The sequence below is a fragment of the Chiloscyllium plagiosum genome, chromosome 16, assembly GCF_004010195.1.
Source record: "Chiloscyllium plagiosum isolate BGI_BamShark_2017 chromosome 16, ASM401019v2, whole genome shotgun sequence".
NCBI lineage: Eukaryota > Metazoa > Chordata > Chondrichthyes > Orectolobiformes > Hemiscylliidae > Chiloscyllium > Chiloscyllium plagiosum.
The window spans coordinates 33,201,286-33,222,469 of record NC_057725.1 but is presented as its reverse complement, the minus strand read 5'-3'; the positions used below and the strand labels follow the sequence as shown (position 1 = coordinate 33,222,469).

The following is a 21,184-nucleotide window of genomic DNA, read 5'->3' as shown; positions in this document are numbered from 1 at the left end:
GGGGGAAAGAGGGGGCAGAGGGAACCTCAGAGCTTCCTGTCCAATGAAAAAGAAGAAGTCAACGCTGGACCTGGGTCTTGGCAATGGCAAAGTATAATCTAGGTGTCACTAGGATAACATTCAGGGGACATTCAAGGTTTAGGTTGGCTATGGAAAGTGTTAATAATCTAGTGTTTAAAAAAAAACTAATTGGAGGAAAGCTTCCTGCAATGGGCTAAGGGTCTAGTCTAAGATAATGGGAATTAAAAGTTAGCATGCAAAACTAACTGCATAATAGTCCACTTTTAAAAAAAAGAGTGGCAACTGGTCAAAAGAATGAAAATCAGGCAAAGGGTCCTCTTGCAATGGAGTGGTAGTCTCCTTACACCTGAACCAGAGGAGCCACTTTCAAGTCCCACCTGTTCCACAGGTGTGCAATAAAGTCTCCGAAGCAACTGATTAGAAAGATAGGTCCATAATAAAACAATGAAAACCAGGCAAGTGCAGTCACAGTTGGATGGAAGACAGTGTTACAGATCCTGTAAAAGAGAGACAGTATAGAGAACAGGAGGATTTACTTTATCACATGACAGTACCATGGCAATGCAGCAGAGATAGAAACCTGACTAAAAGAAATTCAAACAAACACCAATTCTGGGAAAGTTGGGCACGAACTTGGTCAAGACAAAATTTTAACACTAAAGCGCAAGCTGGACCAACAACGTCTACAAGTTCATATCAGAAAAGCTCTGTTGATTCAGTGTTTAAAAGTTAAACAGATAGTGACTTTCAGGCCAGAACAGTGTACACAATTTAAGCAATAAAACCAATTTTTAATCTGCTCCTTACAATTATCCTTTTTTTTAAATAAAAACAGCCCACTGTAGTCCATTGCCTGCAAGACCATTGCAAGTAGTATATTATTGCTTTAGATGGAGTCATTGAATTTTTCATTTAAAAAAGCAGCCAGAAATAGTTCATCAACATACAACAAGAGAGCCTAAGGCATTCTTTTAATCAGAACCCCAGTCAAGAGCGTTAACCCAATTTCTCTCAGCTGCTTTATAAATTTATGAACATTTTTTTTATTTACTTTGAATAATTCAAGGAATATTAGATTAAAAACATTAGAAGGTTTTAATGTCAGTATCTATACAAAACTTAAGGAATGATCTAGAAGGCAGCAATCTTGTATCTGTGCAAAATTTTCAAGCCAATAGTTTAATAGGGTAAAAAGTATAAAATTTTGTATCACCACATGTGGAATCTGGCTCCTAATCAAGATGAATATTCAATTTCTAAGGCTCACACACGTTTTTCAGCTCTGAATTGGAGTTCTAACCACCCAGTCCCCTGCTACTTCCCTAATTAAAATGAAAGATGCCAAAAGCTGACATCAGTTGCAGAAACTAATTTACACACCCATGTAAAATATTGAAATATTACAGCTAACAGTCATTGAACACAGAAATTTGTTAAGAAAGTAGTATAGATATAACATTAGAAAGACCGTAGTTCAACCTTTCAGCACACCTTGTGTAAAACTAACAGGAAAAGTTCCAAAAACATAGTATCAAAGGAAAACATGCCAAAATGAGTGTGGAAATTGGATTCTTGATGATATTGAATTGAAATTTTGAGCATCTGTTTTGAGCAGACAAAGAAAATTAGACAATGATATATAACAGACCACAACGGTGGCACAGTGGTTAGCACTGCTGCCTCACAGCGCCAGAGACCCGGGTTCAATTCCCGCCTCAGGCGACTGACTGTGTGGAGTTTGCACGTTCTCAGTGTCTGTGTGGGTTTCCTCCGGGTGCTCCGGTTTCCTCCCACCATTTGTTGGGCCGAAGGGCCTGTTTCCACACTGTAATCTAATCTAATCTAATCTGAACTAATTAAAGTAGACTGCAGAGACACAATATGCTGCATTCATTCAAAAACAAAACAATTGAACATGACATTTAGAAAAACAAGTCAAATTAAGCAACTCCAATATGGAATTATTCTAATGTAAAGAGTTATTGTAATTCTGAAAGTTAATATCATAATTTAGAGAAATATAATTGTGTTGGAGCCTCTTACTTCTGCAATACTTCCTCTTGTCCACAGACTTTCAGTATGTAGCTGCCAATGTCAACTTTATTTAGGTCATCATGCGCCCAGCACAAAGCCTGCATTATAATAAGCTCTACGTGGGAACTCACTGGAAAATTTAAAAGAAGTTCAAGATTAGTATAAGAAGTTCAGTATTAGTAATCATCACTTGCACCTAATTTACATCAGTAATTTCTACTAAACAGAATTTAAAAAACTCAAATCAGTTTGCAGTGCCATCTCTTCCATGATTTTGAAGAAATTAAAGAATTATGACTACGTTCCCCTTTTAATGCAGATTTGCATAACAGGTAAGACAATCATCTGGTGTAGCTTCCAAAAATATGTATAACTTTGTCCAGAAGTCTATTGTCACAAACATTCTAGGACATGCAAAAGTTAAGAATAGTCTTAAATAATTTGCATAAAGGAAGACTAATGTGACAAAGCTGTGTTGATCTTGGAGATAAAGAAATTACACAACCACACTTGTCAGAGTAACAAATGGCATTCAGCTAAAAAGACATGAATTTAATTGATTAAATTAAAATGGTTAAAACTCAGAATAGAGCAAACACAAGTCCAGATTTATTTCACGTCTCGAGAAATAAACCTAGTCACAATTTTGGGAGAGAGTTACAAACCAAAAAGGTGACTGAATACATGGCCAGGGAGAGGAGATTCAAATAGACTTGCATAGAGGAGTGAGTGAGCAAGGCAGTGGGCCTTTAGAAAAGTTGCTTCAATATTCAGGGTCAATGCAGCAGAAGGTTTTCAATTTTAAAAGTCGACTTCACCTTGTTTTAATTTATACAACAACCAAAACAGATATCTGATGATTACTGAAAGCAATGAGAAAGATTAGGATGAATGATCAGGAATAGTTAACATTTCATAAAACCAAACAAGATGTTCAGTTTTACTAATGTTTCAGAAAATAGTTTTTGCATAACTTGACATCACATGAGCAGTTGGATAGCAAGATGGTACTTGACATCCAATATGACAGAGGAGAAAAATAGAAAAAAAAAAGGGAATATGCATTTGTATACTACAGAAACTAAAATCCAGAAGTTGCCTTGAAAAAGGTAGGCCAGTACAGGACTTCTTAGAAGTTGGAGGGAAAATAAACAGTTCAGAGAAATACCTCAAGAAAATCCAAGATAGAGATTGAAAACTAGACTATTTTGCATATGACAGGTTGTTGTTTTGAGAGCTACAGATTTTGTGTTCAAACTTTGCTCACTTTTATAACAAGTTGGCTTGTAACATAAGTAAGGCATTCACATTGTTTAATTTGGCAGACCATGCATTCTTGTCTCCAAACATATGCTAGTGACGTGCCAACTCATTGCAGTTGTATGATTAGAAGCAACTAATTGTTTGCCATGTATTTTTTTGTCAAATTATTTCTCATTGAGGACAAAAGATTAAAAATGTAATGAAAGCAAAATTGCTGTCCATTAATTCATTGATACTTAACTGGATAACTCAAATATTAATTGGTTCTCTAATCCTCAGAAACAACAGATTGAGGTGGAGATGCTGAAGAAAAAAAAATATAGGAAAAGGTACTATTAATAAAAAAAAGTGAGGGATTGCAACTCTCACTTTGCCTGCCAGCTGCTAGAAAATAGCTGCTTTGGCATTCAAAAGCAATCTCACACCTCTTCACCTGTGTTTTCTTTGAGTCAGTGTTGTTTGATCATAAACATTTCTATTTCACACTCAGTTAGTGAGCATAGTTTGATTCCATGAACACTTTCCAAACTTGCGTTGTCCAGAATGGGTCTCAGTATTTCAGCCAATTAAACAGACACAATGGATCAAAAACTTGGGACCTTTCTTACCTCTATTTTGGATCACTCATTATGAAAGCTAGCTTAACCATTGGGAAGCCCAAATTTAATGTTTTTAGCATCCTGAAATGCGTGACATTTTTCTTTACCAAACAAACAGTTCTCATTTATGTTCAAGATATTGAGCAATTAAAGTAGATCCTTTTTATAATAAGACTATGAGGGCCTTAATTTGCCATGTGTTTTAATGCAAAGATCAAAATACACATTCTCATTCGAGACATTCCTACAACAGTTAGACTTGTACAGTTAAAGCCTGAACATACAAAAATATACAGTCATTATTTTTATAATTTGATATCTTAAAATTCCACAGCAAAATAAATTCCAGAAAGATTTCAGGCTGTAGAATAACATTCTTAAACCAGCCAGTGTAAGCAAAAATGTCAAATGATAACAGAAGTAGACAAAAGGCTAAATATAACAAAAAACCCATAAAATGCTGCCCTCATCCTTTCCCTCTCCTCGCCCAACAAAGATTCCACCCAATCAGTATCCACATCCAAGTGATGCCACCACCAGACACTTATTCCCTTATCAGCATTCCATAGAAACTGTGCCATCTGAGACACCCTGATCCACTCCTTCTCCACTCCCCATACTTCCAAGGTACCTTCCCATGCAATCAAAGTATAACGCTTGCCCATTTACTTTCTCCTTCATCACCATACAAGGGCGAAGAACTGGCAGTCATGGTACATGTTAGTACTGTTATAAAGTTGAATGAGCGTACTGTACCTTTAAGAGAAAGCGAATGTTGTTCTAAACAGAGATTACAAGCAGGAGAAAGTGAAGTCTGCAGATGCTGGAGATCAGAGCTGAAAATGTGTTGCTGGAAAAGCGCAGCAAGTCAGGCAGCATCCAGGGAACAGAAGAATTGACGTTTCGGGCATAAGCCCTTCTTCAGGAATGAGGAAAGTTTGTCCAGCAGGCTAAGATAAAAGGTAGGGAGGAGGGGCTTGGGGGAGGGGCGTCGGAAATGTGATGGGTGGGTGGAAAGCAAGGTGAGGGTGATAGGTCAGACTGGGGTGGGGCGGAGAGGTCAGGAAGACCTGCAATCTGGACAAACTTTCCTCATTCCTGAAGAAGGGCTTATGCCCGAAACGTCGATTCTCCTGTTCCCTGGATGCTGCCTGACCTGCTGCGCTTTTCCAGCAACACATTTTCAGCAGAGATTACAAGCACCTGTGTATCTGACTAGAGAGCTTCCAGTTGCCTGCCCTTCAACACTGCCATATTCCCATGCCTGCTGCAGTGCTCCAGCATGGCTCAACATAAACTGGACAAACAAAATCTCATGTTCTGCCTAGGTACCTTACAGTCTTCAGGACTCAACATTGATCTTAACTATTTCAGAATGAGAACATCCTCTCCTATGTTTGTTACCTTCCCCCACCCCCAATCCACTTCTCCTTCATGCCAGCTGAGCAATGCTGCCAAATCCATGATATTTCAAAAATCTTCTTCCCTCCTCTTCACATCTCTCTGGGGTAGAGCATTTCAGACAGTTGTGCAAATTTAGATGCAATACGTTCTTCCTCCTCTTTTAGGTCAATATAGATAACAAATCATTGAAGCACTTGGACAGAAACTTGTGGTGCCTCACTAGTTACGTCTTTCCAGCTCAAAAAAGATCCATTAAGCCCAAGTCCACCTTGTTTGTGTTAATCAATCCTCAATGAAACTAATACATTACTCCAATACTGGAAGCTATGATATAGTTTTTATGGCATTTTACCATATGTTTTCTGAAAATCTAAACATAACGGAGATGTCAAAGATTTTGATTTCATTCTAATCAAGAAAAATGTGCACTAGGAAACTAATGCTCAAAACATGTACACTTTAAAAATTCAAATTAATTAAGTTAGGAGTTATAAATAAAGTGAATTCTTTTAGTACTGCATACTTTTATTTTGTTCCACAATTACTTTTCTCGGATGTTGCTTTAGTCCCAATCAATTATGCAGTCAAATAAATTACCTACGTTAAAAGGTCAATCTCATAACTCTTGGCCTAATCAAAATGGTCTCAAACTTGGTATGAAAATTAAACCAGTTGCTACCCCCACACATGGCTGTAGTTTGTTGTACCAATAATTTCATCTTTAAAAATAGAATTCTCTGACTTTAAATCAATTATACATCAACAATGTACCACAGCTGCACACTCTAGAGTGGAAGGACTTCTTTTAAAATGGACAAGTGATCTCACACCTAAAAATTATAACAGCACACGTTACAATACTACATGTAAGAGTGCGTTAGAGGTTTTCAAGTAAACAAACATCTACCTAAAAATATCACAGAATCAGGTGTGGCTGCTATTCACTGCAGAACCTGTGCTTAACAGGAAAATGTACAAACCTTGGAGAGAGTACAAAAGAGAAGATGCAAAGAAAGAACATGATAAGAGTAAAGCACAATGAAAACAGGGGCAAGGTGAGCATTGTGTAATGTAGAAATTATCTCCAGTCATTACTTGCTTAAATCTTGACCACAATACATTTCTATTTTGTCTAGTTCGGAGGCTGACCATTATACACTGACCAATTGGAAGGCCTCTGCGGACATAAGCTTGAAAACTGCAGGGTTGCAATGCAAGGTGCTGTCCAATGAAACCTTACAAAATTTTGACCTTTGACATGCAATGAATAAAGACTCCAACCATATAAAAGAATACCATCATGCCTTTTCCCAACATCCACCTCGCTTCAAGTTGTGCATCATGACTTCACAGCCTATCACCTGTTCCTTCCTCATCATACAGTCCACATGCTGGATCTTTTAGCATTTAATTGTTGAACATTGTGTCTACTGAATTCTCATTCTTCTGGTTAAACTTAGGAGTGGTTGCTCAGAAAGAAAAAAGGGGAGCTGGTAAAAAGGCAAGATACAAAAAAAGGCAGACATTTTAAAAAATGTAATGATTGGAACAAGTGCCAATGGATCTCAGACTATGAGACCCTCGATTGGAGATGCCAACCTGGGACAAATCAGGGAACCTTGGCTGACAGACACCTACAGGCTATTCAGAGTCTTGTCATTAGAGGGACTAGCTCTGAACCAGCTGGTCAGAGTCCATGGACTGTGTGCATGTGAATAAAAGGGTGACTTGGTGAAAGAGTACCAGCCTCTGTACAGTTATTTCAAAAGCAAATGACTAAAACTACTATTGCAAAGCTCTAACAAAGGAGAATTGTCTCCAAGGGACAATTGGCAACAGATCTTCCCATATATAAAAGCACTGGAGTACTTGTACAAAATACCGTGTAGCACAAGAAAGGCAGCTCAATACCACCTCTAGGACAATTGCTATTTGGATATGGTTGGCTTTGTTAATAACGCGCAAAACTCAAAGAAAAGGATTTTTAAAAATCCATAATTTTGTGAGCAATGAAATAATAAAATACAAGCTTCTTACAGATTTTATTGCTACTCTCACAGTGGAATAGCAGATGTATAGACATGATAAAATGGAAGTTATAAATATAAAGCAGCAACTAGAAAGAATAGCATGTACGTATCTGCTCCAAATCAGTAAAATACAATTTCTCTACAACAAGCAAAACAGAGTTAAAAAAAAAATCCACATTTGACCTGAGGAATACCTAAAATTTGATCTTCCATTGTCTGTCATTCCATAAAGCAAGCAACAGTGTGAGAACAGCAGAAACAGGTTTTACTAAGCAATTGAAAAGTGGGTTAAACACTTATCACAAATTAACTGAGCACTTGTAAGCAAGTTGGTTGAGCCAGGTTTAATTGAATTATCTGGAGTTAAATCATTGCAACAGAGAAAAATTGCAACTTGCAATTTCTCTAAAAGGGAAAGGAAAATTCTAATTTGTATTCAGTGACTGATTAGATGTACCTATTTGTGCACAGAACATTTGTTGCGTTTCCTTGACCCACAATACAATTGCATGCTGTCTTGAGGAGTTGAATGTTTATGTTCTTATATTGATACCGAAAAAGTGCTGTTTAAAATCATCATGTACTAACATTTTAACAATAAACCAATGTCTTTAAATTGAGATAAGCATTACTAGTGAACCTAAGCAAATATCACTATGGCAAACGGTATAAATGCTAAATTTTCAAAACTGAACAAATACAAGAGAAATGAATGCTCAGAGCTAATTCTCCCTTCTGAAAGTTATTGAAGACCTAATTGGCAAGGATTCCTTTAATCCTTTACTCGTCTGAAATGTTCAGACTTTTAGATTTAGATTAGATTACATTACAGTGTGGAAACAGGCCCTTCAGCCCAACAAGTCCACATCGACCCGCCGAAGCGCAACCCATCCATACCCCTACATTTACCCCTTACCTAACACTACGGGCAATTTAGCATGGCCAATTCACCTTGACCTGCACATCTTTGGACTGTGGGAGGAAACCGGAGCACCCGGAGGAAACCCACGCAGACACTGGGAGAACGTGCAAACTCCACACAGTCAGTCGCCTGAGGCAGGAATTGAACCTGGGTCTCAAGCACTGTGAGGCAGCAGTGTTAACCACTGTGCTACCGTGCCGCCCACTTTTGTTTCATATGACGACAGAATTTAACCTCAACCAGAATTATCTGTTGCTGCTTCACAGATAGGTCACTATTCACTGATCATGCAATTGTACCGAGTCAGTAGCACTTCTGCAGATAGTAATTTTTTGAATTTACTATAATTCCAATCGGAGTAATTGCACAAGTTAAAGACATTTATATAGCATGTTTTCCTGTGGTTCCCCTGCTTCATAAGTGAAAGGGATAAAATAAAACAATTATTTTGCCAAGTTCTAAAATAGTGACCGCATTTCAAAAACACTAATTGGTAGACATTGCACTGTTGAGATTGGAACAGGAGCAAGTCTGTACCTTGTTGCGCCAAAAAGTGTGGCACTGGAAAAGCAAAGCCAGTCAGGCAGTATCCAAGGAGCAGAAGAGTCAACATTGAGCATAAGCTCTTCCTCTTCTCTGATGAAGAGCCTATGTTCAACATGTCAACTCTCCTGCTCCTCGTTTGCTGCCTGACTGGCTGTGCCTTTCCAGCGCCACTGAGTCGGATCTGCAGACCTCACTTTCTTCTTGTATGCCTAACTGTAGGCTCAATAGCTAAATCGATCGAAATATATAAACTGACAATTTCAATTACATTTCACCTGGACGAGTGACTGAAAGCAGGCTACTGGAGGCATTTTGGATGTTCAAGTTAAACAAAAAACGTCTAAGGTCAAATGACCCCTTCAAAACCCTTTAAATGCAAGAGATAAACACTGTATATACTGGAACACTAAAATAAGTTACAGAAAAAGCTCGAGATCAGATCAAGAAGCATCAAAACACATGAAATCGATAACTGACAAACATTAACGCCATTTCTCTATTCATAGACGTTCTCAGATCTATGACTCTTTCAGGAGGGAGGTCTATCTTTATTGGACGATACATATATTTACGCATGTTCGATGTTAATGTGCATTTTAAATTTAAAACAATTATAAGCTTTAAAATATGCAGCACAGAAGCAACGTTTAAACTTCCATGAGAAAATACATTTGTCATCAAGCTGAAATAAAGTTTAAATAACAAGTACCACTCAATTAAAACTCTCAGAATTAATAATTTATATGGGAAAAAAGATCAAGAATTAATTCCACAAACTATTTTCCAGAATTTCTGATTTGTCACACAATGGAGCAATATTTGGACATTGATAAAAGAATTCATGTGGAAGTTGATCCTATGTGTGACTTTGAGCCATTTTAAATTTAAATGATACCTCATTCACAAAACAACTGAAAACGCACATCCTTAATTGCCAACGGTCGGAATATTTTTTCAAGATGTTTCATGCACATTTACAGTCAAATGTAAAAGGCTTCTCATCTCATGCAATTTACCAAAATTAAATTTCAAGGAACTATTAAAGTATTAAGGTAGCATTATTGCAAAATGCATAGATAAAATGTACACTTCACACTGCTTAATCAAAAATAAAATGGTAAAAAACTTACCATCACAGGTGAAGGTGACCGGCTCCTGAAACTCTTCAATCTCTATGGAGACCTTCACACTAGCATTTTCTCCATTCATATCACGGTGAAGCATAACAGGACTCAAAATATAGCCTGGATTTGTGGAGTGGTCACTATATGGAAATGTGGATCGTAATCTACAAGTGGGGGGGGAGAAAAGAAAATTTAACTTCAAACAGATGACATTAATTTGGAGAGTCCAATTACTGTCATTTCTTAAGAACACCTTATTGGGATGGTATTATAGACCCCCTAATAGTTAGAAGGAAATTGAAAAACAAATTTGTAAAGAGATCTCAGCAACCTGTAAGAATAAACGGGGTGGCTGCGGTAGGGGACTTTAAACTTTCCAAACAGACTGGGACTGCCATAGTGTTAAAGGTTTAGATGGAGAAGCATTTGTTAAGTGTGTATAAGAAAATTTTCTGATTCAGTATGCAGATGTACCTACTAAAGAAGGTGCAAAACTTGACCTCCTCTTGGGAAATAAGGCAGGGTAGGTGACTGAGGTGTTAGTGGGGGAGCACTTCGGGGCCAGCAACCACAATTCTATTAGTTTTAGAATAGTGATGGAAAAGGATAGACCAGATCTAAAAGTTGAAGTTCTAACTTGAAGGCCAATTTTGATAGTATTAGGCTAGAACTTTCAAAAGCTGATTGGGGGCAGATGTTCGCAGGTAAAGGGGCGACTGGAAAATAGGAAGCCTTCAGAAATTAGATAACGAGAATTCAGAGAAAGTAAATTCCTGTTAGAGTGAAAGGAAAGGCTGGTAGGTGTAGGGAATGCTGGATGACTAAAGAAATTGAGGGTTTGATTAAGAAGAAGAAGGAAGCATATGTAAGGTATAGACAGGATAGATCGAGTAATCCTTAGAGAGTATAAAAGCAGTAGGATAGATTTAAGAGGGAAATCAGGAGTGCAAAAAAGGGGACATGAGATAGCTTTGGCAAATAGGGTTAAGGAGAATTCAAAGGGTTTTTACAAATATGTTAAGGACAAAAGGGTAAATTGGCAGAGAATAGGGTCCCTCAAAGATCAGCAAGGCAGCCTTTGCGTGGAGAAGCAGGAGATGGGGGAAGATAATAAAATGAGTATTTTGCATCAGTGTTTACTATGGAAAAGGACATGCAAGGTATAGAATATAGGAAAATAGATGGGTGTCATCTTGAAAAATGTCCATATTACAGATAAGGAAGTGCTGGATATCTTGAAACAAAATCTGTGGGAAGCTAGGGTAGTGATTGCTGGGTCCGTTGCGGAGATATTTGTATCATCAATAGTCACAGGTGAGGTGCCAGAAGACTGTGGAGGTTGGCAAATGTGGTGCCACGGTTTAAGGGTAGTTAGGACAAGCCAGGGAACTATAGACCAGTGAGCCTGATGTCAATGGTGGGCAAGTTGTTGGAGGGATTCCCGAGGGACAGGATGTACATGTAGTTGGAAAGGAGAGGATGATTAGGCATGGTCAACATTGCTTTGTGTATAGAAAATCATGTCTCACAAACTTGATTGAGTTTTTTGAAGTAATAAAAGGGGATTAAGGGCAGAGTGGTGGGCATGATCTATATGGATTTCAGTAAGGCATTTGACAAGGTTCCTCATGAGAGACTAGCTAGCAAGGTTCTCATGGAATACAGGAGAACTGGCCATTTGGATACAGGACTGGCTCAAAAGGTAGAAGACAGATGGTGGCGGTGGAGGGTTGTTTTTCAGACTGGAGGCCTGTGACCAGTGGATTGCCACAAGGATCAGTGCTGGGTCCACTGCTTTTCCTCATTTATATAAAAGAATGATTTGGATGCGAACATAAAAAAGGTATCATGAGTAAGTTTGCAGGTAACACCAAAATTGGAGGTGTAGTGGACAGCAAAGACGACTACGTCAGAATACTATGGGTTCTTGATCAGATGGGCCCATGGTCTGAGAAGTGGCAGATGGAGTTTAATTCAGATAAAATGTGAGGTGCTGCATTTTAGGAAAGCAAATCTTAGTAGGACACTTAATGGTAAGGTCCTAAGCAGTGTTGCTGAACAAAGAGACCTTGGAATGCAGGTTCACAGTTCTTTCAAAGTGGAGTCGTAGGTAGATAGGATAATAAAGGAGGCTTTTGGTACGCTTTCCATTATTGGTCAGAGTACTGATACAGGAGTTGGATGGTCATGTTGTGGCTGTACAAGACATTGGTTCGGCCACTTATGGAATGAGCTGCCAGAGGATGTGGTGGAGGCTAGTACAATTGCAACATTTAAAAGGCATCTGGATGGATATATGAATAGGAAGGGTTTGGAGGAATGTGGGGTGGGTGCTGACAGGTAGGACTGGACTGGGTTGGGATATCTGGTTGGCACGGAGAGTTGAACCAAAGGGTCTGTTTCCGTGCTGTACAGCTCTAAAATTTCATGTTTGAGCCTATGTTTGCAGTATAGATTGGACAGTAGTAGTAAATACCAATATTTAGCACAGTATTGGAATATTTACACAAGATCATTCACATGGCACAATCAAGTTTTTTTTAAATTGCTGGCCCAGCCAGTGATGCCCATGATGTTGAAGTAATCTGTAGACAAGAACCATTTCAAATATACTTCCCATGTAAAACTGCAGATTGAAATCGCATTGAAATATCGAAAAAAGATCAACTAATCTTCCTCAGGATGATGATTTGCTAGGTTGTTGAAATCCAATGTTCTTACATCTTATACATGCATTTCTGAGAGAGTGTAAACGTGAGGAATTAAATGGAAGTGCTGACGTCACCTTCACAAGCCTGGACAGCACTGAAGCAGAAGCTTTGTTCTGGTTTCTCTACAAAATCACCACTTCTGGCGAACTCATATGCAAATGACAAAGTTAACTTTGAAAATCAAGCAATCACATTTATTAGGATGATTAAAGTTGCTCATTCTTACTTAATAAGTTCTCGCCAAAAAGCTGCTACCTCCTCATTTTGTGAATAAATTTGTTCCAGAATATTTTCGCTTTTAAGATCATTACTGGTCCCATTGTCAACCTGTAATGAAACCAGAACTTCTAAATCTAAACAGACAGTGCAATACATTAAACACATTAACCATAATGCATAGCAAGAAACAATGCAATAAACCTAGTTAAAAGTTTTCCCACAGGGAGTTTAGGTTCTGAAAATGAGCTAAGTAGGTCATTTTACTGTTAAAATTACCTCAATACCCAAAAGCTGTTGCAATAAGATATTATTGTTCAGTCTGAAAGCTGGAATATTTATATGTTATAATTGCATATCTAATTTTCACTAGTGATTTACAGCCAAACAGTGCTAAATAGACGTTGGCTCTAGAATACCATAAACACATTAAGCATAGTGCATAGTATGAATGATGCAGATAAATATGGAAAAGTGCACATGCTAAAAGCAGCTAATATTTTTCCATACAAACCCTGCTGAAAAAGAATGCAAATATGTTCTTTAAACATCATACTGAAACATTCTCTGGAATTTGCAATCAAGCTTAACTTGATATGGAGATGCCAGTGTTGGACTGAGTAGACAAAGTAAAAAAAAAAAATCACATGATAACAGGTTGTGGTCAACAGGTTTATTTGAAATAGCTAGCTTTCGGAGCCCTCCACCCCCCTCCTTCCTCAGGCAGCTGGAAATGAGTTGCAAAAAATGCTCCGATAATGATCCAATTACATCGTAATTTTATTAACCTTTTAAGGAATGTATCCAAGTTATGCACACAGAAAAGAGTCATCTCAGTGACTTCTACAAAGGAATAGACATTGTAAAGAATATGACTGCATCATTAGTGTGCTTCACTGTCTGTCATGAGTGCTTTGCCAGTGAAGAAAATGAGGTGACCTAATTACTCAATTTGCAGAACATTCTTCTAGTGTGCACTCATACAATTTTAAGTGGAAATGACATCATACAAAAAAGAAAAATTAGGAACTAAAGTAAAGAGTTTGATTTTTCCCATGGGAAAATCAAGTTATGCTTGCATACTAAGAAAGTAGAACAGTGTGCCATTTCCCATTACATTTCAAAAACCTTGGGAGTTTTTCCACTTGAATGCTGTTTCGTTTGGTCTTCTTGAAAAACTGAAACAACATACACCTTAGCTGCATGTGACATGCAATTTGAGGGGCAGTCTAATTAAAATAACATTAAACTCGTGCCATGAATGGTCAGTTATAGTTAAAGTATTAAAATGCACGTACATTGTATCTTACAGGTTTCCTATTCAAAGTCAACTGTATTCTACTTCCACTATGTGAAACTCACTTCAGGACAATACTCAATGACAAAACATTCTACCCTTCTTTAACTCTAGGTCACAACTGAGTTTCAACTCTCAGCAAGTCAAATTCCCAGTCACTTTCAAGTTCCTTGACCTGCAGTGGCTACTGATCAAGCAATATTTTGACCCCCCACGCCCCATCCTCCAGAAAGGACAAATTTTAAAATTATTTCATGGGATGTGGGGGTCAATGTTGAGGCATTTGTCGTCTATATGGGATTTCCTTTGACTGTTCTGCTTGTTAGGCCATTTCAGCCAGTTGAGAGTCAACCATAACATAAGATATCGGAGTAGAATTAGGCCATTTGGTCAACTAAGTCTGCTCTGCTCTTCGATAGTACTTTGGATGTTTCTCAATCCCACTCTTCTGCCTTCACCCTGTAAGCTAGCATCACCGTACTAATTAAGAACCGGTCTCAGTCTTAAAACCTCACCTCAACAATCTTCTGTAGCAATGAGTCCCACAGATTCACCACTGTCTAGCTGAAGAAATTCCCCATCTTGTTTCTAAAGAGTCATCCCTTTACGCAGAGGCTGTGCCCTCAGAGTCTTTATTTTTAGTGGAATCATCTTCATGTCCACTCTAACCAGGCCTTTCAGTATTTTAAGTTTCAACGAGGTTACCCCTCATCCTTCTAACTTCCAATGAGGACAGACCTAGAGTCCTGAACCACTCCTCATATGGCAAGCTTTTCAGCCCCAGGATCATTCTTGTAAACTTCCTGAATCCCCTCAAGGTTAGCACATCGTTCCTTAGATATGGAGCCCAAAATATTGCCCATGCAGGTTGACCTAAGCCTTATACAGACTGAGCAGTGCATTCCTACTGTTGGATCTAACCCCTCAAAATGAATGCCAACATTGCATTTGCCTTAACTGCCAATTGAACCTGCATGTTACCCATAAAAAAATCCTGAACCAGGATTCCCAAGTCCCGTTGTGCATCAGATTTCCAAAGCTTTTCCTCATTTATAAAACATTTTATCCTTGCGTTCTTCTTAGCAAAGTGCATAACCTAACACACTCCCACTTCGCATTGTGCGCCATTTCTTAACCCATTCTCCTAGCTTGACCAAGTCTATCTGTAGCCTCCATACTACCCATCCTTCCATCTGTCTTTGTTACCTACAAACTTAGCCCCAATCACTTAGTCCCTTACCCAAATGACCACATCATCTGCAATTCTAATTCTGATCTCGTTACCTCCAATTTTAAATGTTTACCATTGGTACCTATCTCTTTGGCTGCCAAGTCGTGAAGCTCTGAAATGTCCTCCCTGTACCTTTCCTCTTTTTAAACAAACTAGTTTCTCCAGTTAACAACATAATTGTAGCTTCACATCCTGGCAATCATTCCCATTTATTTACTTTTCACCTCTGATTTATTTGTGCCCTTCCTAAATGTATGATGTGCAGAACGCCAGTAGAGGCTGTTGGATTTCATACAGATTTACCTTCATTCCTTAATTCCTTTTCTACTCAATGTCTCATTTTACAAAATACAACTCAACCTGACTCATCAGCTTCAAAAACAGTGTGCACATTTCAACCCAAAGTGCCTCAGATTCTGCAGCATTTGTTTGATTTGTACTTTATTTTGTAATATCCTTCTGCATCTTCCTCCCAAAATAAACAACATGTGAAGGTGTCCATGTTGGACTGGCGGACAAAGTCAGAAGTCACCTGACACCAGATTATAGTCAATAGGTTTATTTGAAATCTCAAACATTCAGAGTGCTGCTCCTTTGACAGGAGAAATGACTAATTAGTGACCAAATTAGTTTTTGTCAATTAAAGATGTATCTGTCACGTCTGCCCAATCCAACCTACGTCCTTTAGAAGGCTATCCCCTTCTCTCATTCCATTCATAAACTTTAACATTGTACAAAGCACAATAAAACAAAATCAAGATCAAATCATTGGGGAACGTCACAAACTTCCCTCCAGCCTGAAAAGCAACCTTTCCCCTCTACCCTTTGATCAAGCAACAGAAAAGAATTTTGTACCTGCATTGTTACTGTCTATTATTCCATAAACTCCACTTTGCTCTACTCTGAGACACTTGCATTTTGGGATATTAAATACACCAGAGAAATTACCTGCCCTGTGTTATCTAATCAAAAAAATGAAAGCAAGTTAAAGATTTGCCTTTTTACACATCTGTGTGGGCTTCCCCAAATTAATCCACATTTAGTCAAGTAATAATTAGTCTGTGTGCAGCTATTGATTCCAAACTATTTCCCATGACTACGGTTAAACCGACTGCCCTGTGGTTGCTGGACTTATTCTTATACCCATTTTTGAATAAGGATATAACATAACATCTGCAATTGTCCAACCCTCTGGCCACTCCCAGATTTAAGGTGGTTTGCAAAGTACGGCCAGTGTTCACACTTACTTCCTTCATGTACCTCAGCAGGCTCTGGAAACTTACTAACTTTAATTACAGACAGCCTATACAATATCTCCTCTTAACAGATTTGAGAAGTTGATACAAAGGTCTCAAATTCCTTCATTTTGAGCAGCATTTTCTTATACTTAAATATTGCCCCTGACAACATGCTAAGTTCCTCTTTAGGTTCCTTGCAAGCCCGTTATTTATAAGTCTATAAAATATAATCCACAAATTGTTTATGTCAACTGCCAGTTTATTATTCTCACTCTCCTCTTTTTGCTCTTATTTGCTTTTTCAAGTGTCCTCTGAACCTTCAGTAAATCAGTCTGATACTCTATTCTATTGTCCACTTGAGATCTAACATATGCATTTTGTTTACTTAATCATTATCCAAGGTGTTCTAAATTTACTTGTCCTACCCTTCTCCTCAATGGAATACACCTGGACTGCACCTCACTTTCTTTAACAAGGCAGTGATTGACTGGCAGAGATAATTATACCGAAGCACTGATCTGGGTCAGATTCAGATCCATTCTCATCCCACTGATGTTTGCTTGGCCTGATTAGTAGTCACTAACAGACAGAGCAATTTAGAGTATAATTGACTTGAGATTGGCTGCGACCAAGATCCCCTATGGACACTTGACCCATTTTGTCTTCTCCAACCCCCAGAATCAAAAATGCCTTGATCACTGGACGAGAAATGCACTTCAGCTCCAAAAATCAAATCAACACCAAAGACAAAAAAAACCACTCTACTGGTACCACGTCCACAAACAAACATTCACTCCATCCTCCACTACAGCTCAGTAGTAGCAGTACTACATACACTGCAGAAACTCAAGAGGCTCCTTTGGGAGCACATTCCAAACACATCAACCCTGTCATCGAGACGGACAACAGAAGGAGATACATGGAAACACTACTAACTGAAAGTTTCTCTCCACTGTTGTTGGTGGTACAGTCACCCAGGCAAGTGATGAAATACTTCCTACACTCCTTGTCGATGGCCGACAGGATATGGGATTCAGAAGATGAGTTACACACGGAGGGATTCCTGCTCTTGTTGCCATAGTTTTTATACAGTCAATGGTCACCAGAGAATATTGATAGTAGGGGAGTGGGGATTCAGTGATAGTAAGGCCATTTGAATTGTCACAACACCAGGTTTGACTAGCTATATTTGCTTGCTGGAGATGGTCATTGCCTGGTATTTGTGGAGTGAGTATTACTTGCCACTCACCATCTAAACTTGAAAAAAAAAATCCTGTTCCCATCACTGTTGCTGGGTCAAAATCCTGACCACTCAAATGATAGCACATACTTATGCCAAATGGACTGCAGTGGTTCAGGAAAGTTGCTCACCACCACCAAGCACAACTAGGGATTGGCAATAAATGCTGACTCAACCAGAAATGCTCAGATTCCCTGAAGAAAAACAGTTTATTTAAAAGGTATAAAATCTTCAAAAGTTTAAAGTAGAGAGGAGAATCTGACCACTTAGCAATTGTTCATCTGTTGACGGAGGTTAATTGATTAAATGACCATATAAATAGATAAGTGGGGAAGCACGCCAGCATTTACTGTGACTGAAGTGATTTAAGGCACTTAGGTGACATTCAGATCTCTCCAGAAACCAGGTGAACATTCTGCGGAGATGGATTTGAATCTCACCATGGGAGATTTTAAACTACAAAAATTTGGAATAAAAAGCTGCATTATAACCAATGTAGATCGTCAGAAAATAAAAACTCTTCTGGTTCACAGATTTCCTTTAGGGAAGGAAATTTGCTGCGCTCACCTGGTCTGACCTACTTCTGACTCCAAACCCACAGCAATGGTTGACCCTTAACTGCCTCTGCAAATGCTGGCCTGGCCAATAACACCCTTGCCTATTTCCAGCCACTGATTGTTAATATTGTTGGGAGCAATGGCACTGTTTCACTACCAACTTACATTTGTCTCACTATCCTCTCAAATCAGAAAAAAGGTTCAATTGCACAAACTGAACCTCCCTCTGCTGGTTCTCAGACACATATTGGATGCTTGAAATGGTCAGAGCAGCTGATTTACAACCACTGGTTAGCTTAATTGTCCATCTTCTCAGATGTCAGAAAAGGATGCATGATCTACAGTTTTCAGTGAGCAGAGAATAGGTCTGTTACAAAACAGAAGGGTAGTTTTACTAGATGTTTAAAATAGCCTGGCTATTCCTCAGACAAGTTAAATGCAGCCTTGATGGTTTAACAAAATGAGAGTTTATACTGGAGACAAAGCGATTGATGTCAAATGACCCATTTGAGAACATTCCATTAATGGGAATTTGACTTTTTAACCTTCAGCAGTCTCACCAATTGACATTCCAGTCTGCAGACTCGATGCTTGCAGCAAAATTCACTTATGAAAAGAAACTGGCTTTGCTTCAAATGTTTGTGCTTCCTCATTTCCTACTAAAGCCTCAAAATTTCCTGTTTTCAGCATAAAAGCTGCTGCATGTAACAGAACAGTTTATCTATAATGCACGTCTCCCTAACACTTGTAAAGTTCCTCAGGTCAGAAAGCAACGTTCCTGGCAACTACTTCAGGAAGGACAGGTCAACTTCTACTATTCACAGCAAGAATATATCAAAAACCTTTACATGCTACAGCTCTTCAAATACACTGAACTGTTATGGGGAATAGCCTCATTCTACATGTGCAGTCTTAAAAACTAAATCACTTGTTTTTGTAAGCTTCTTCCTTCCCCCAGACTCTTCAGAAAGCACAGCACATCCCCAGATTTCTGTAACAGAGAACAAATACTGCTGGGAGTGACAAAGGAATAACCAAGAACAATAACTCTTCAGTTTCCGCAGTTATATCCATGTTTTGGAGTGGGGAAGGTGAGAAAAGAAAGAAAGATATGTCACAATAAAGAAAATAAAATAGACATGAAATGGTTTCCTACTATGGTGTGAATATCACGCACATTTCTAAAACTGAATACAAGGGCAGAGACTGGCAAATTTATGTAAGAAACTAGGTTTCAATAGTCATCTAATGCCAGTCACTATTAGGAATAAGAGTTGAAGAGACTAACTGAACGGAACATGTATATCTGAAAACACTAACTGTCTATTACTAATGAGTTCTCTCATTTTTCGAAGGTTAAGCATTCAGAGTTTTTAAAGCAGTACAAATGCTGGATATCTACCTCTATTATGGTCATTGCAAAAGAGGCTACCCCCACCATGCAAACTGTGAGAGAAGAGAACTTTTTGTGTTCAGTCTGGGATGTGTGTGTTGCTGCCTGGGCCAACATTTATTGCCCATCTCCAATTGTTCTTGAGTGGCTTACTCGGCTATTTAAAGAGCCTGAGAGACTTGAGTCACACATAGGCATCCTCCCCGAAGGACATTCATTGTGAACAAGATGGGTTTTTTTTTTAAAATGGTACTTGGCACTTTAAATATTTAATTCCATACTTTTTAATGAACTCAAACTTCACTATCTTCGATAGGGTGATGTCAATCCTTGCAGAATATTATCCTAAATTTTGACTTCCTAGTCTAGTGACTGGATCAATTTAGAATATCTGGTCAGCATGGACAAGTTGGTCCAAATGGTCTGTTTCTGTAGCTAATCTCACCTGTAGCTAATGATTCTATAGCTAATCTCATCTGCAATAAAACCAAGTGTAAACGGCCATTTAAGGTTAATCATCTGTTCAGTGCCACATTAGAGAATAATTATCTAAATTGGAACCTATTGTAATCATATGGGACACTATACTGACTTGAAGTATTACTCAGCAAAACTGTAAAGTGACAAACAGGGGCTTTACAATTCACCAGAAGAAACCTGACCAAATCTAGAACAATGTTAACTCATGTGCATTGCTAATAATGAAGGCATTATGCATGAAGACTTACGTTGAGAAAATCCTACTTTGTAATTTATATGCAAGTACAAAAATAGGAGGCCAAGAAAAACTAAAGGTGAAAGATTCCAATACATTTCTCAAATTGAAATGCAAGACTAACTGAAGAGATGGGAATGGGTATCAGAGTAATTGCACTGCCTTTGAAAGTCTTGGATCTTATTTGAATACAACATATGCTGCAAAGTAGTCAGAAGCAAAAATCAAAAAAAAAGACTAGAGACTTCTCTTTCAGAGATAGGAGGTAGTCAAGTGGATGTTGACATCTGTGCTACACCTAATCTGGTTGTGATCAATTTTGATGGTGGAAGAAATTTACAAGAAAAAAAGTTAACTATTAATGTATTCAGTTTGAAAACACTAGAAGGAAAACTCTTAGATTTCACATCTGAGCTCTGCAAGCAGCACTGCAGACAATTCACAACATACTTAACATGTCAAAGTACAAAAGGAATTAAGAATCCTTCTTGAACTGTACATTGTTGTTATGGTGGTGTCTACTTCAGTGTCACCCCAAGAGGGAAAAATGAAACAGCTGGTTGCAGCTCTGGAATGCTAAAAAATGGTAATGACAGGAAATTAGACACTTTGGATAAACCGTGGAAAAGATGAACATAAAAAC

The 21,184-nt window shown here is 38.4% G+C and overlaps 1 protein-coding gene across 1 annotated transcript in view; it reads right to left on the bottom strand.

Moving 5' to 3' along the window:
• Positions 1-21,184, bottom strand: part of pik3c2a (phosphatidylinositol-4-phosphate 3-kinase, catalytic subunit type 2 alpha) — a 100,515-nt gene that overhangs the window by 75,346 nt on the left and 3,985 nt on the right. Inside the window, exons 2-4 of the mRNA XM_043705773.1 lie at positions 12,881-12,981; positions 9,950-10,107; positions 2,065-2,185 (exon numbers count right to left, since the gene is read on the bottom strand). Coding sequence (XP_043561708.1) covers positions 2,065-2,185; positions 9,950-10,107; positions 12,881-12,981 — 380 coding nt within the window. The remainder of the gene's footprint in view (positions 1-2,064; positions 2,186-9,949; positions 10,108-12,880; positions 12,982-21,184) is intronic.